Below are 16,838 nucleotides of genomic sequence, written 5' to 3' on the forward strand. Positions count from 1 at the left end.
GGCTGTGAGTGTAATTGAATTGGCTTTAATGCAGCAACATGGTGTGAGGAAGTGATACAGTAGGTGACGGAGACGGGGGGGCGAGGCGGCAGGGAGTGGAGTCCTTAACGGGATAAACACACCTGTAGAGACACTCCACTGTCGCAGTGACAGACTGACATGTCAGTTGTAAGGAAGGGGGGTGACAGGTCAGAAATCATGTTTCACCTATTTTTCCCAAGCACTTCATATCGTTGCTGTCGGGCAGAAACCTCTTATCTCCATATTTTAACTTTTTCCCTTCTGGCGTCTCACATTTTGTTTTGTCACAGTAAGTTCAGTAACATTTTAATGATCTTTGGCAAATTTAAGCAAAAGCTATATCTAAAAATGAAGCCATTAACAGGAAAATGGTCTGTTTATGTACTATATGGCGGAAGCTTTCTTTTCTTTGAACGATGCCTGCTGCCATCTCTTTTCAAGCCTCATGCTTTCAGTGGTGTTTTCGTAGCTATAGGGCTCAGCGTCTACAAGGTCAATACATCAGGTGACAGCTGACTGTGTTTTAACACCTGCACTAGGCCCGGTACAGTATAGTACACTGTGCCCTCTATCTCTCACCCCCCCCCCCTCTCTTGCTCTCTCTCTAAGTATCGCTCTAGCCCTTGCATAGATTTCCCCTTGCGGGTGTGAGACTCTGGGATCGATCCTCGTCCCCTTGCTTTCACTCAGCTGCCTGTCTCCATGTTATCGGCCACCACCCCCCCACCCCTCTAACCTTTGTCGTGTTCTGTCCATAGAGAATCCTATGCCAGACTCCTCCATTCACTGTCTGCAAATTGATGTTTGTTTTACAAGGCCCGTGCGATTTATGTGGGCCCCAGTCAGACTGTTCTGCCTCCAGGTCTCTCTGCCACAATGGAAATAAATCTGTGACTTTATTGTGTCATCCTCGATGATTTTTAACCACATGAAACCCGGCGTCTGTTTCTCGGCACGACACATAACATTTGGCAACATTCATAAAAGATAGGCAAGCATTCATCAAAAGCAGATCAACGGGATTGAGCATCGCGATAGCTCAGGCAGGCGCGGCGGGCGGGCGGTTCTCCACGCTCAGCTCAATCAATCTCAATTCAAAGGAGCTTTATTGGGATGAGGAAACATACGTTTACGTTGCCAAAGCAAGTGTCAAAATATAATAGAAACAGTTGAAAATGGGGGAAGTATATACAGTTAGAGGGGGTACAGCATTGTGTAAACAGAGCTACAGTATGTCACATTGCGTCGTTATATACATGTTATATATTCAGGGTATAAAGCTTTTTGAGACAAATAGCAGCATTTTTCCTCAAAACTAAACAGAAAATACATTTTCAGGTCGGTCACCAATTCAGGAGATAGAGAGATTATAGTGTTCCAGTTCCAATTTTAGCTGTCATCGTGTTCTCTCTCCTGATTGGATAAAATGGGTATCCCGAACTGAAAATGCATGTTCTGTTTACTAAATACCTTGAGAGAAGTGTAGTCCCCTATTACTGAACAAGCACTCTATAGCAATGATTACTATCAGAATATAGAGCTATTTAACACTTATTTCAACAAAAGAAAATCACTTATTGCACCTTTAACTTATGCCCTTGAAGGGTTCAATGTTATGTTCATGCAATAACTTTGTATTACAGAGTTGTATGTACAGGCTCTGCTTCAGGGGAGTTAGTGATTTTAGATTCTGTGTCATGCTTGAGCAAATAATCTGTAGTTTATCTATCACAGGAGCAGTGTCTCATCGCCAAACTGAATGCAATATCATTGCAATAAATGGTTCACCCTAAATGAAAGTGTCTGACTGAACTCACGTTGTGAGCTCATAGATTGATATTGTTCCCCATCTGACAGACTGTACAACAAAGTATAGGGTTTAAGTGTTTAATGTATACTTATGTTTGTTAAGTTCATGAAGTCTCTCCCACATGCACAAGCATGCCGTTAACTTGAACAAATTTTGCATTGCGTAGACATACACACAAACAAACACAAAGGCACACACACAATCACCCATGTGTGAGCAGCACACAAACAGATGCACTGTAACTGTGTTTGCTCCAGAACACATGCACACACACACATGCCTGCATGTGTAGTCTTTCACACACACACACGCACACGCACACGCACACGCACACACACACACACACACACACACACACATAAGCCACGGTTTGCCAATCAATGGCGTCAGCGCGTCGTGCACCTCTACAGCGCATCTAGGCTTTAATCAATGGGTCCGATCAATAGCTCATTTAACAGGTGAGGCAGCGGTAGTGGCCTCTCTCAAACACAGGCCTAACACACAAGCAGGTAAATAAACACACACACAAAAACACACACACGCAAGCACGCACACATACACACACGCAGACTAATACATAGACTCAAAAACAGGGGAGAAAAAAACACAATAATACACTCCAAAAATACAGAAAATGCCACGCGCGCACACACACACACTCACACTCACACTCACACACACTCACACAAATGCACACACAAACCACCCACAAATGCATGCGGTGAAGGAGAGTGAGTTAAATCGTGTAATCTATGCTTTGGGAGCGAGGGTAATCTTAAAGCCATATCCGTCCCATGGCGTGTGCTGTTAAAGTGAATGCCCCGTCAGGGTTTTCACAGATACACCTGCTGCTCAGTGCAGAGATTACAACCACTCCCTGGCTCCCTGCCCACCCAAGCACAGGGTGTGGGGGTTTCTACTTTCTACCAGAGGCACCAGGGGGAATGTTAGGAAGACCTTCACAATCATTAATGTTCGGTCTGAAACTCCAAAGCTCCTTAGGATGTTTTAAAATATACATGCAATTACTGAGCATAAAGATCTAGGGTGGATCTCACTGTGCTGTGCTATGCTGTGTGCGCGTGTGCCGTGCGCATGTGTGTGTGTGTGTGTGTGTGGGTGAGGGTGCGTGCGCGTGCGCGTGCGTGTGCGTGTGCATGGTTTCCGTGCTCTTATCTCAGCATCACTGTCCTTATCTGTGAATGTTCCTGCAGTTTTCTTTCTTATTTTTTTCCCTTTTTTTCTTTTCTTTTCTTTTCTCTCTTATCCGGGGTCATCGGGTTCGTCCAGTCAGTAAGAGAGACGCGCAAAATACGATGCAGCCCAGATAGAGAGGAGGCCACATGGGAGCTATGTGAGGAGGAGCTCTGAGGACTTTTGATGGTTGCATCTGACGGAAGGCCCTTTCCTCACCCCTCTTGTCGCCCCGATACACAAACACACACTGGTAGACATGCATGAATGCGAAAAGACAGAGACTGCTGACACACATGCGCTCGCGCGCACACACACACTCACACTCACACACACACCACAATCCCAGGCAGGCAGCACTATAACCCCTGGTCTCCTCGCTCCTCAGCTCCTTCCCTCCTCTCTCTCCTCCAGTAGGACAGGGTGAGGCCTTATCTTCACAAAACACCCCATCCAAGACCTCGCTCGCTAACAGGCTTCATTGGATAATCTGTAGCGCAGACAAACACCCAGGCACTGGAGGGGAGAGAGGAGGAGTGAGGGGGAAAAAGAAGAAAGAAACGAGAAAAGACAGGGGGGGCATGAGATTCCCCCCCCCTTTTCACCAATTCCTCCTGTATTTGTTAAATTTTATTCATAACCAGTATTGTACTGATGGTTATATTCTCTCTCTGCCTCCCTCCCTCTCCTCCTTCCCTCCATCATCAGTACCTTGCGGTACGAACATCACGTCAGATAACGGGACCATCTTCTCCCCGGGGTATCCAGAGGAGTATCCCGGCTCGGCCGACTGCTCCTGGCTGATCACCGTGGCCCCTGGCCTGGGTATCAAACTCAACTTCACCCTGCTGCAGGTCCACGGGCCCCATGACTTCATCACCGTATGGTAAGGCTTGGTCGCGTGTGTGTGTGTGTGTGTGTGCGTGTGTGTGTGTGTGTGTGTGCGTGTGCGTGTGAGCGCTTCTCCATTTACACAATGTGCTCTAAATGTTTTTTGTTCGTTTTTTTTTCAGTTCTACAAATCCACAGAAGAAAAATATGAATATGTATTTTCGTTTGCGGGCAGAATGGATTTCATAGTTTCTTAGTTTGCTTGAATGACTGATGAGCAAAATGTCAAGTCTGTCTGAGGGGGGGGAGTCTGAACCCGTTCCATTCAATCCTGTTCTTTGGCACCGTTCAAACTTCTCCATGTCCTCTGCTCCTTTGCGCCTCCATTCTTTTCTCTATCTTCACCTCCACATTGTCTCCCCTTCGTTCCACCTCTTCGCAATCCCTTTCCCCTCCCAGCATCTCCCACTCCAGCTCTTCAACCTCGCCTGCGTCCATCTTTCTTCCTTTATCTCCCCGTTCTCTCTCTCTCTCTCGCTTGTTCTCTTTCGCTTGACAAATGAGCGAGTCAAGGTCCAGTTGGCTAATCCGCTCTGTGGCTCTCTCGTTGGCGTTCCCTCTTCTCCTTTCGTTCCCAGGCCTCTTTATGTTGCTCCACATCTCATGTTCTTTTCATAGCTCGTTCCAAGGCATGTCCCTCTTCCCTCGTCGTCATGCATCGTGGTACCAGAGGACAGACGCAGATTATTAGGCCATTTTCCACCGTCTTTCCTCTACTTCTTCTCTCAGTGTCTCTCTTGATTCGATCTTTCTCTCTGTCATATTCCAGTCGAGTCACTTCTCTTCTGCTCATCTGTGTGTCGGCCAATGCGTCTGCACGTTGTCCAGTTCGATTCCATTACCGCTTTCAACCTGGTGTACCCATTTTCACAGATCTACAAGATCTACAAGCTCTCAACACGTCACATTGTAGATCTACTATTTTCACTATTCATTGTATAATATAATTATAATATAATAATTGTATAATATAAAGTATTTAGGGCTTCATTTGTAAACCACCCAATACTTCTAAAGTATTTCCTGCTACACCAAATCTCGTCCCCGGGAATAGACGATCTCGCAATATGATGCATTGTGAGCTTGTAGACTGGCTATTTTTGCCGAACATTAACCCCAGAATAGGGACATGTGGTTAATGTGATGAGACATAGGTATATTCAAGTGGAAGAACAATATTTACTTCAGTGTCAGGATGGGAATCGCCCACTGAGACCGAGTGCATAAATAAATAATGATAACATTGGCATATAATCTTATTATGGAAAGCTGTGTGTGTGTGTGTGTGTGTGTGTGTGTGTGTGTGTGTGTGTGTGTGCGTGCTGTATGTCAGTGACTGTGTCAAGTGGTTGTTTTTCCTTCATGCCTGACTGCCTGTCAGTTGGGGGGAGGGGGGTCCTTTCATCACTTCCATAATTCATGGCTTGGTCTGCCATATGCACAACCAAAGGCAGGATTTAACATGCGCGACAGTTGCCAGTTCCAGTTCATCCTCTCTCCCTGAGACGGCCCTGAAGGTCCCAGCTCTCAGCGAGACTGGAGATTCTGACAGTCAGCCAACCTGGCAACCCGTGGCGGGAACGTACCCAAAGCCCATATACAGTCTGGAGCAACATCTATATTTTGCGGGCAGTGAAATGCACAGCCTTATGTTGACCAATCTGCTTGGAGATGTTCCTGTTGCGCTGATTCACAATGACTACATTTCCCATAATTCTAAGAGGAGCCAACGCTGTCCTCTTCACCTCTCTAAACATCCAGCCTCTTTCGAATGCGTCCAAAAGAGCCCCGCTGTGTTGCTGCTTCCCAACAGCTCTTCAGAAGCCAAGATGGAGGGGATTGCACACTACTGGGTGTCTATCCGTTGAACTACTGAGCCAGGGAAATGGGCCCCGTAATGGCAGCTTGGCCAGAGAGCTGTGAGGAGACGGTCCCTAGCCAGCTGTTTTCCAGAGCTGCTTGTAATCTCCCATGCCCAGTCTGACAGCCAAAGACAGATGGTTCTTAAGCTGAATGGCTATGGCAGGAATCTGGGAGCCGGCTTAATCGGCCGTGCCCACGCCGGGGGACTGCCAAGGCTGGGGCATAGCTTCCAGGGACACTCCCACCGGACAGCGTTTAGCAGGCGCAGCGCAATCCAGACCTGTCATTGGGTGTTTATCTGTAATTTTTTTTACCTTATTTCAACATAATCACCCAGAGCAGTGGGGATAATTGCTTAGGATTTGATGAAGTGAGAGCAGGTTGGATCTATGCTGATGGAAGGCTCCGAGTTCATTTGGTTGGTTTTGTAACACAGCCAGACGGTCCTCTAGGTTTCTCCTGGTCAGCTATATTGGGTAGAAGCCTGGAGGCTTCTACATGGCAACTCCTAGAGCTGATTACCATGTTTATCGTTCCATTCCATCCACCACTGCAGCTAGCTCCCGTGAAGTTGTACTGTATGCATTTGACTGGTGATCCTCCTCCTCTTTAGGGACGGCCCCCAGGAGACCACGAGAAAGCTGGGCGTGTTCACCGAGGGCGAGCCCAATGACCCGCCCAGCAGCACGTCCAATCAGGTGCTGATTCGCTTCCGCAGCAACACAGAGAAGGGCGGGCTGTTCCGCATCAACTACCAAGGTTTGTCAACATTCATTTGTATGAATGAATCTGATAATTACTTTAACCACTTCAGCCCTCGTACTTCATTGTGCGAATAGAAAACTAGCAGATCTACAAGCGATGAGAGATCCCACCCCACAACGCTTCATGAATGTGAACGTTGTGAGCTTGTAGATCTGCTATTTTTAGCTATTTTGTGTAAAAAAAAATAGTAAAACCCTGACATTTTGGATATTTTAGCCTATGATAACATGCCCAAAATAGGGACAACAGGTTGACATTCTGATCTCCTTCCATCACAGCCTACAGGCTGCAGTTTTGCCTTCCTCCCCCCATCATACCGAACGCAGAGATCCTGATGGCGAGCAAGGAATTCAAAATTGGTGAGTGGAGATGCACACTGCTGCACTGATTTGATTGATTGATTGATTGATTGATTGAATACTTTGTTAGTCAGAAATGTAAATAGCACATGGTACAGTAAGACATTAAGGCTAAAAGGATACACAAAAAAGTCCTGGGGGTAGCACACATAGACGCACACAGACACATGCACGCAGACAGACACACACACACACACACACACACACACACACACACACACACACAGACACACACACACACACACACACACACACACACACACACACACACACACACACACACACACACAGACACACACACACGCACGCACGCACACACACACACACACACACACACACACACACACACACACACACACACACACACACACAGACAGACAGACAGACAGACAGACAGACAGACAGACAGACAGACAGACTCTCACACTCACACTCACACTCACACACACACTCCTTTCTGGTGGATGGTGGTTGATGCCTGACTCAAGGAAGCGTAACATTTTAAGCAGGACATCGACTGACAGTTTATGTTCAGGCTTCAGCAGCTCTCATTAATTGCGTTCCCAGAATAGAGAGTGGAAGCTCTCTCTCTCTCTCCCCCTCTCTCTCTCACACACATGCACACACGCAAAACATTGGTTTGTCACTGTACTTGTGGGACCATCGATTGATTTCCTTTAACTGCATCCATTGCCTAACCATAACCCTCACCTCAACATGCCCAAAGGAACACTACATGTTTTTTCAGCCGTATCTCCATATATTGGTCTTCGCTAATACTAGCTGTAGGAGGGTAACATGTCTAATCCGTCTGTGTCTCAGAGGCAGGCTGTAAATGATAGATAGATAGTTAGGAACCAAATGGACCCTTATGGGTCTGTAACTCAGAGAGTGTACAAATGGAACCAAATGGACCCGTCACTCTCTGAGTTAAATTAACATAGACTTTACAATATAAATTGGGGTCCCAGAGATAGAAATGCCATTCAATGGGGGTCCGTAGCCTAATGCATATCAAACTGGCATATCTTTTCAAATGGGGGTCACGTCTTATAAGTGTCAATTTGGGGGTCCTTGACATGAAAATGTTTGAGAACCACTGTTCTAGACGCCTCGCCTCCAAAGAGCCATGTTGTAAAATAACGTTTTAAATCCCACTGATGATGTCATCAGCAACTGCGTTTTTTTAACTATCCACAGTCTTTGAGACACAGAGTGAGTGGACAGAAATGGTACCGTCCTGGCTACATTTAGCATTATTGAATACTAATGATAATGAAGATACGCTTGAAAAAGGTGAAGTGTTCCTTTTACTATAGCCCATTTATACCCATTATTCTAAATATAACAGCCACATGCACACAACATGCATAGATACACACGCTCTCTCGGGAGAAACAATCTCCCTGCTACTCTGAATACGCAGCCCCATAAGGGTGGAAACGCTGACTCACAGCCAAACTACATTACCCAGGGGCTTGCGGGGCAACAATATAAATGAATGATGAAGCATGAGTTATCAGTGAGCTGGAGGGATTCTGGGCAGGTGTGCTCGTCCTCCCCCCCCTGCAGAAAGACAGTGGAGATTAATCCTCCCTATCTGTTTATTTGCATACCTCCGTGGTTAGCGATTATTCAGCGACACAGAGCCAGAGACACTGACATATTGTTTCATGTGTAGGCCCGCGGCGGGGATTCATTAGGGTTTGGTTTATTTTTATTTTTTCGCAGTACATTCTGACTTTGTCTTTTTTTCACAGAGAGACATAAGGTACAATGTATCATGATTTCTCCTGTGTCATATCAGTAAATAGATAGGTCATGGAGTGCTGATTAGTGTGTATTGCTTGTAATCGCCTGTGTCTGTGTCATTGTCTGTGACTCTATCTCCGTCTATCTTACTCCGTCACTCTCTTGCTCTTATCTTTTTCTTTTTGTCAACGTCCCTGCCCCCCCCCCCCCCCCCATCCCTTCTCATGTCATCTTTCTCCAGGTGACATAGTGCGCTACAGGTGTCTACCAGGCTACCAGCTGAGCGGGAACAGCATCCTCACCTGTCGACTGGGGACTCACCTGGAGTTCGAGGGCCCCCCACCCTCATGTGATGGTGAGTCATGTCTAATGTGAAAAATAGATCAGAAGAATTTACCCAGCGGTGTAGTTGGGATTATTTTTTAATGGGGGAAACGCTATTTTAATGACATCGTGCACGCAACTTCTCTATACTTAGTAAAAACGGACCTGAGTTTCAACTGTACTTGGTATGCTCTGTTTTCATTCTACACCAAATGTCTTTGTCAAAACATAGGCCATATATGCAAGCTCACAACACACCGCATTGTGATGCGTTGTGAGCTTGTAGATCTGCTATTTTTGGCTTGTGTTTCCCTCAGAGTAGGGATGCTGGGGTTCAAGTGGTTAACTGATCAAACAGCCACATAGCTGACATCAGTGTTCATACAAGCCAGCTATTACCCAAAACAAGCTTTCAGAGCAGGTAAAATAAATAAATAAATACAATTTGAAAATTAAGCAAAATACCCACATTTTACCTACATTCTTACACCACAGAAGTGGAACATCGCCTTGATCTGCCAGGGAATGCGGAAGTGTGTGTGAATCTATCTTATTCCCAGCAAGGTTATAGGTAGCCGGTTTCATTTTGCTCTAATCATAGACTCGAGCGGCGGCTCCACTCTTGCCTTATTACCGGCTCCCATGGGTATGCGCGCTGCCTGTTGTCACGGAGAGGCAGCCGCATGTCAGCTCGGTGGCACTTTCTATCTCTGTACGATGACGCCAGGCTCCCGGGGGGGCCCGGGAAGAGTTGCAGAGGTGCTGTCTCTGCATGCCGTCAAAACCGGTCTCCCCAGAGGGCCTCTGAGAGCACAGTGTCCCCGGCACGGTGCGCAGTCATAATGTACTGTAGTGTTTGCTCAATGCCTGACTGGGGAGGCTGGGTGCATATCCACTCCTTTTCTCAATGTGATGTGTGTCGAACTCTCGTTTCTGTCTCTTTCTCTCTCTGTCTTTTTAGTTTTTGCCCTTTTGCTTTTTACTCTGTCTCTCTGTAATTATTCTTTTCTTGTGTCACACTTTGGTGTGCATCCGTGTGGCATATGTGGGTGAGCAGGCAAGAACTGATGAATGAAAGGAATTTATACTTGCTAAATAGGAAAAGTATGCAAATGTCCCCACCGTGTGATGACAAAAATGGGAGATGGAAGGGGACTTTCTGCAGGCAAAGGAAGACAACAGAGGACGTAATGAAGACAACACCCAGGAGAGAGAGAGAAAGAGCGAGAGAGGGAGGCTGTAGGGGAAATAGGGAGCCCTTTTTTCAATGGATATGACCCCCCGCCCGCCCCCCCAAGCCCCGGTCCTCGCCTCCTCGGTCTTGGGTGGTGTGGCGCGTGTGTTGCCCTGCTGTAATTCATCCCGGCTGTAATTGTGTGGGCCCCCGCTAAACGTTTCCCCAGCACTGAAAGGACCTTTATGCTCTGGGCCAACGGTTCCAGCTGAGGCCCTCCCCTCTGCCCATGACCCATCACCCACCGAGTCTGGATAGAGACTGAGCCGAGACAGGAGACGTGTACAGCTAAGAGAGAGAGAGAGAGAGAGATTGAGAGGAAAAAGAGCAGGTTTGACAGTCACGGGTGAAGTGTGGGTTACATAATGAACAGCGTTAAAACAATGGAACAAAGTAATGCATGGGCTGGGGGGGGGGAGGAGGGGAGAAGAGGAGGGGAAACCAGGAGAGGAGAGGAGTGGAAGATAAACAGAGAGGAAGCGAGCTATCTTAGATTAAACTGATAAAGGCTGAGAGTGACGCTAAAGGAAAAAAAGAGAGGGATAGGACGGAAAACGAGGAAAGATACCGCCCGGAGGATCGGGACGCTTGTGTGTGTGACTGGGACAGAAGTAAAATAAGGAGAGAAAGAGAGATAGCGAGGAGAGAGCAAGCAGAGAAAGACCGAGACGGAAAGATGGAGAGATCGATAGAGATAGAAATGAAGAGAGAGAGAGAGAGAGATGGAGAGAAAGACTTAGTTGGAGGGCAGTGAAGAGAGGAAGAGCACAGCTCATTGAGATGCAGGGGACATGCTGGCTGCAGCTGCACCTATCAAATCACTGCTTCTAGCTCTGACAAGTACACCCCTCCCTGCGTGTCTAGCAGCCACACACATGCATGCACGCACACAAGCACACACACACACACACACACACACACACACACACACACACACACACACACACACACACACACACACACACACACACACACACACACACACACACACACACACACACACACACACACACACACAGGCATGCAATTCAATTCAAAGGGCTTTATTGGCATGAGAAAACATACGTTTACATTGCCAAAGCAGAAAGCACAATACAACAATACAGCAATACAATCAAAACAAAAAATATGTACATTTGAAAGTCAGAATCTTCAATAGATCAATTTCTATGTACCAAGATCACTGGGTGCAGGTATAGTGCCGGAATATACACAATGATTAGTCTTTAGGGTGGTTGTGTTCCGTTTGATATCCTTTTCCTATCACAGCAACTCACGAATCTTGCTGCTGTGTTTGCACATTGTTGTACTTCGCCCAGCAGATATGGGAGTTTTTTGTCATTGGTCATGTTTTCAAAATCTCCGTGTGTGGTTGTAATCTGTGGGAAGTATGTGTCTCTGATGTCTTGGTACAATGGAGAGACGGTTAGGAAGTGTAGCTCGGTTTCCACTTCATTTTGTGTGCAGTGGGTGCATAGTCTGTCTTCTCTCGGGATGATACATGTATCCGTATCTACAAGGCAGCAAGTATCCGCCGCTGAAAATGAAGCCAATGCAGAAATAATGAAAATTGTGCTCCCATTTATTTTTTACATTAATTATAAAGAAGGCATACAGTACTTCTACTGGTTCTACCGAGGGAAGACCCACCCTCGCTCTCCTTCCACCCAATAGTGTTAGATTCGCAACCGGAAATCCAAGATGGTGTATTTTAATTAGCTGAACTGCAGGCTTCAAAGCGGGTCTGTAGAAACCGTCACGTCCCCTTAGGCCATATTGTTGAGTCTTTGGTACTTGCACACACATACAAATAGGCATGCGTTTACATAATACTCTTGCACACACATGAACAAGAACACGCACGCACACACACACACACACAGCACACACACACACACACACACACACACACACACACACACACACACACACACACACACACACACACACACACACACACACACACACACACACACACACCACACAACACACACACACACACACTTTCCCATACTGGCTTGCAGACGTCTGGGTTACACTGGAGCCAGTGGTGTCTCGGTTAGATCTGCAGTGCTCCTTTCACCAGCGGCTAGCCTCTCTTTCATTCTTCGCATTTGCAGCACCATACCACCCCACACATAAACACACACACACACACACACACACACACACACACACACACACACACACACACATACTCCTCTCCCTCGATGCTTCTCTGCCCTCACTGGCGTCAGATTTTTGGTTCTTACATAACACATGTACCCTTTTCCTCTATTCCCTTTTTTATTGCCTCCCTTTGAGGCTGGCTCAAAACCGAAATACACACACACGCGTACAAGCACACACAGGCACGACTCACGCGGGTTTGCGCAGCGATGCCCGCTGTTTTCTCTTTCTTCCTTGTGCTTTTGTTTGTCGTGTGTGTGCGTGTGTAAGCACACATTCATGCATATGTGTGACTCTCTCTTATGCCCATACAACCACCCACACAGATACTCAAAAGCACCCACGCCCAAACAGAAACTCAAATAAACACACCCACACACAAACGCATGTATGCAGATGCTGTGTGTTTTTTACAATAGATGCTAGGTTTCATGTCTACCTGCTAATCGTTGTTTATTTTATAGCAGATATTCTAATTCCTCAGCCACTTACACTGTTGTCTGTTGATATGGGTTCATGGCGCTTCCTTACAATCGGTAAGTCTCTCTGGATAAAAAGAGTCTGCTGAATGACTAAATTGTAATTGCTTTTTATGAACCTGTCCACACACATTCTGCCCCCACGGCCTCCTCTCCCACTCTTTCATGAAGTGAGTTCCTGGAGGATTGTCTCCATGTTGATGAGGATAACCCGAAGATTTGTTCCACTTCGTTGTTTAGTTCCCGGGGATTAAAGCGCTCCGTTTTGATTTATATGGCATCAGAATTAATCGATTCCTACATTAAACATAGTCTCTACATGCACCTGTGACAGTGAGCATCTGGAGGGAGGTAGCATCATGACACACCACACTTGGCACCATTATCTTGCACGGCATGTCACTTCGTATTCATTAACGGAACACACGTTTTTGATCATCCGAAATCCCTCCGTTTATCCCCCAGCAGTATTGCTGCTCAAAGCCGCATAATCGAGCATCCTTCTTCCTCATTGACACATACACCTCTGAGTCTTCTCCCTTCCCCTCCCTCCCACTCAATTCTTCCATGCAACTCTTTGTTTGTAGTTTAGTTTTTCTTGGCTTGTCCCTTTGCCCGTCTTTTCGTTTCAAGTAATTGGCCTGGCTGACAACATGGAAGGCAGAGCTGACAACATGGAAGGCAGAGCTGACAACATGGAAGGCAGAGCATATCCGTTTATTGCCATCCCCTTCTCCTCACACTTGTTAGGTGCCACTAATACTAATGCTAATTCCCCGCCCCCTCCAATCAACTAGTTATCACCTTCAGCTTATGCTAATTCAATAACAAGATGGGTGAAGGCATCTCAACAGCCTGTTGTCACGGGGATGTGCTTTTATTGACGTGTGTGTCACCATCCTTGCGCGTTTATTCCACCCCCTTGTTTCATCCGAGTGACACATGATCTTGAGCTGTGGCCTTATCAAGGCTCACCCTGCCCCGCGTTTGACAGCGCCTTTTTTATTCCAGCTGTCAAGATTTGCTTCCTAATACCCTTTTGTTTACAGTCAAGCGGCGCACAATGCCTCTTCGCAAAGTGGATTAAGGACTTGATAGTCTTTGTTGCGTGCTGTTCGCAGTAGCATATCTGTGAGCTCACAGTGCGTTGCATTGTGATGCATTCTGAATTTCTGAGCTTGTAGATCTGCTATTTTCAACGTGTGACACCCACACACAACCATGTGTAAATCCGGCTTTATTTCAACAAATGGAGGGCGATAGGCAAAAGGCTCCTATCTGCCTCACACCATAAACTCTAAGACAAGTTGAAGGCAGCGTTTGAAGATAAGTTGGGGGCTGCCTGAAAGGGCACTGACAACACACATCTCATCCCCAGGGAATCGATCATTGACTGAACTCCGCTGCTGGAGTTTATAGGCCGCTTATGTGCTACTTCCAGACACAATCGTTGTCAGCTCTCAGCGACTGCTTCTAAGTGCTTTGATCCATCGAGGTGAATCAGTACGGTTGTTATTTCAAAGTGACATAACATTGAAAAATCGTAGATCAGTGCAGATGATCGACCCCTTTTTTACTTAAAGTTGTACAATGCAAATTCACAAATAACGATTTTTAGCAACCTCTGCTGGTCACTACCGTCACTGCATACAATTTCCGTAGTCCTCGATTACCCAGAATTCCATTTGTTTTCACCGGAAGCCGGAAGCGTTTCAAAAAGCGTTCTTTTAATTGTTTTATACTATCTGCGGATCGTTTCTCTTAGCCAGTGGAGCATTAGTTACCATGAGCTGTGTTTCTTTTTCTGTTCTTTTTCGATCTTCCAATCCTACATTCTCTTAAAATCAGCGTGAGGTTCCTTTTTGTTATTAGCGCGGTAGTTCCTGGCCAAACAGGAAACCGTTGCGGTAGTTCCTGGCCAAACAGGAAACTAGTGCATTTCCGCCTACGTTTTCCGGCCAGATGACGTCATTTTCCCGGGAAAGTCCCCCCCGTTCACGTTCAATAGAAAATATATAAATAAAAGGCTTCCGGGGGTGAAATTCATGGAGTGGGTGTTGTGAAACCTTTGCCACTCACAAAAGATATACAATTTAACTTTAGTTTTGTTGAAAACGTTACCTAGTATGCCTTTAAGGTTGACGTTAAGCTGCTGGTTCTTATGTTCCTATTACGTCACATTAACGCACCTACGCTTGTAGATATTGTAAACATGGTGTGCTAGGCTTATGCATTTGCTCAATGCTATGTCCAATGTATGGCATGAGCATACATATGGCTATGGTTATAATATCGTCGTATCATAAACGGTCAAATTGAAAGTCCCCCTCTGAATACATTGTAGTTCTCTGATGTATAACCACTGCTACACTAGGTTTTGGTTTAATTGAGGGTGAATCTTTTTGCAAGTTGCTGGCAATTGTGTTGCAAAAGGTAGAAAGGTAGACCTTGATCACCTTCACACTTCATGTAGAGTGCACAGGGGGAGCAGTTAGGGGTTAAGCGTCTTGCTCGGGGACACTTTGAAACATTATATTGGGCGGACCTGGGGGGCAAGCCGGTGACCTTCCGATTCCCAGGTGGTCTCTCTACCCACTCAGCTACTGCCACCGCGTGGCGCTGTAGCTGATGACCTTAAGTACTCTGGGGATGTGATATTGCTGATCTATCTATTTGCATTACACCCATAGCCGTGATGTAGTCATGGTACAGTATACCACCGGCCTCTCATGTAGTATTTCTTAACCACACGAACCCTACCGTCCCTATTCTGGGGTGTACATTTGGCAAAAATAGCCAATCTACAAGCTCACAATGGACACATTGTGAGCTTGTAGATCGGTTATTTTCAGCCAAGAGATGTGGTGCAGAGGGGGAAAAGGAGTGATCCTACTATGGAGCCCTGATGGACCCCGGTCAACTAAGTATAGGGTTTAAGTGGTTAATTATAGCATGCCAGTCCAGAAAAATACTTCATTGCCAAATATCTAGTTCATACAAAGACTCTGATTGGCAAGTTATGTTGTGACAAGGCCCCACAAAACACAGACACAGTGCATGAAGATACAGTACACTGCTGCTCATTCACTGTTCATTGTTCATTCACTGTTGCTCTCACAAAACGTGGTGATGAGGTGCTGTGCCCTGCCCACACAGCTGTCATCTAGACTTCAGTCACTTCCAAGTATTTGTAAAGAATTAACATTTTAACTTCTGTGCCATATGGATGGGGTTTGCCACATATGGCAATAAAGAGCCCCCACCCATCTGGTCTTCTAAGCACGGTAAAACATACAGTACGCTAAGAATGATTGGCTACTACTCGTTAACCAGGTGTGCTGTATTTGGACAGTATGATTTTTCTGGGGCACGCACTGCCCCAGAGAGCAGGGCTTCAGTATGACTGATAGCCTTCAATATTTCACCACTGTAAAGGCTAGGACGGAACTTATTGGTGCCAAGCACCGCCATGCCCCAGGGCAGAATGAACCTATTGGCATTCAAGCAGCACACAATAGGGACACTGCTTTTTTTAGGTACTGTCACACTCAGCTGACACACTCATCACGCACATCACACACACACACACACACACACACACACACACACACACACACAATCAGGTTTCATTTGTAGAAAAAACCTTAACCCCTATATAACCCCCCCCCCCCCCCCGCAAGTCATGCAAAAGTAAGACCGATATGGTTTAAAAATACATCTTTACAGTTTTATTTCCATATTTTTGCTGTGACTCACTATGCATATACCTGGTTGGTGTTAAATGAAGTGAAATACATTTTTACAGTATTTCATCTTATTTTCAAAACATTTTATTAAGCTGTAAGTGTGAAATGGCTCCAACTGGAACCTTTAACAAGCCGTTGAGTTGAATGGCTCCTGTGATCAAACAGATAGTGTGAATGCAGTTTCCGCTCTCTGTAGGAGGCAGTGCTTTTCATCTGAGGCAAATTTTGTTC

General features: G+C 46.1%; 1 protein-coding gene across 1 annotated transcript in view; it reads left to right on the top strand.

The window, feature by feature from the left end:
- csmd2 (CUB and Sushi multiple domains 2) overlaps positions 1 to 16,838 on the top strand; it is a gene marked incomplete at both ends in the record, with an annotated part of 387,232 nt that overhangs the window by 322,846 nt on the left and 47,548 nt on the right. The window contains 4 exon segments of the mRNA XM_080442648.1: positions 3,734 to 3,911; positions 6,393 to 6,538; positions 6,823 to 6,903; positions 8,897 to 9,010. Of these exon segments, the coding sequence (XP_080298774.1) occupies positions 3,734 to 3,911; positions 6,393 to 6,538; positions 6,823 to 6,903; positions 8,897 to 9,010 (519 nt within the window).

The sequence above is a fragment of the Gymnoscopelus braueri genome, assembly GCF_963280865.1.
Source record: "Gymnoscopelus braueri genome assembly, chromosome: 11".
In the NCBI taxonomy this organism is placed as follows: Eukaryota; Metazoa; Chordata; class Actinopteri; order Myctophiformes; family Myctophidae; genus Gymnoscopelus; species Gymnoscopelus braueri.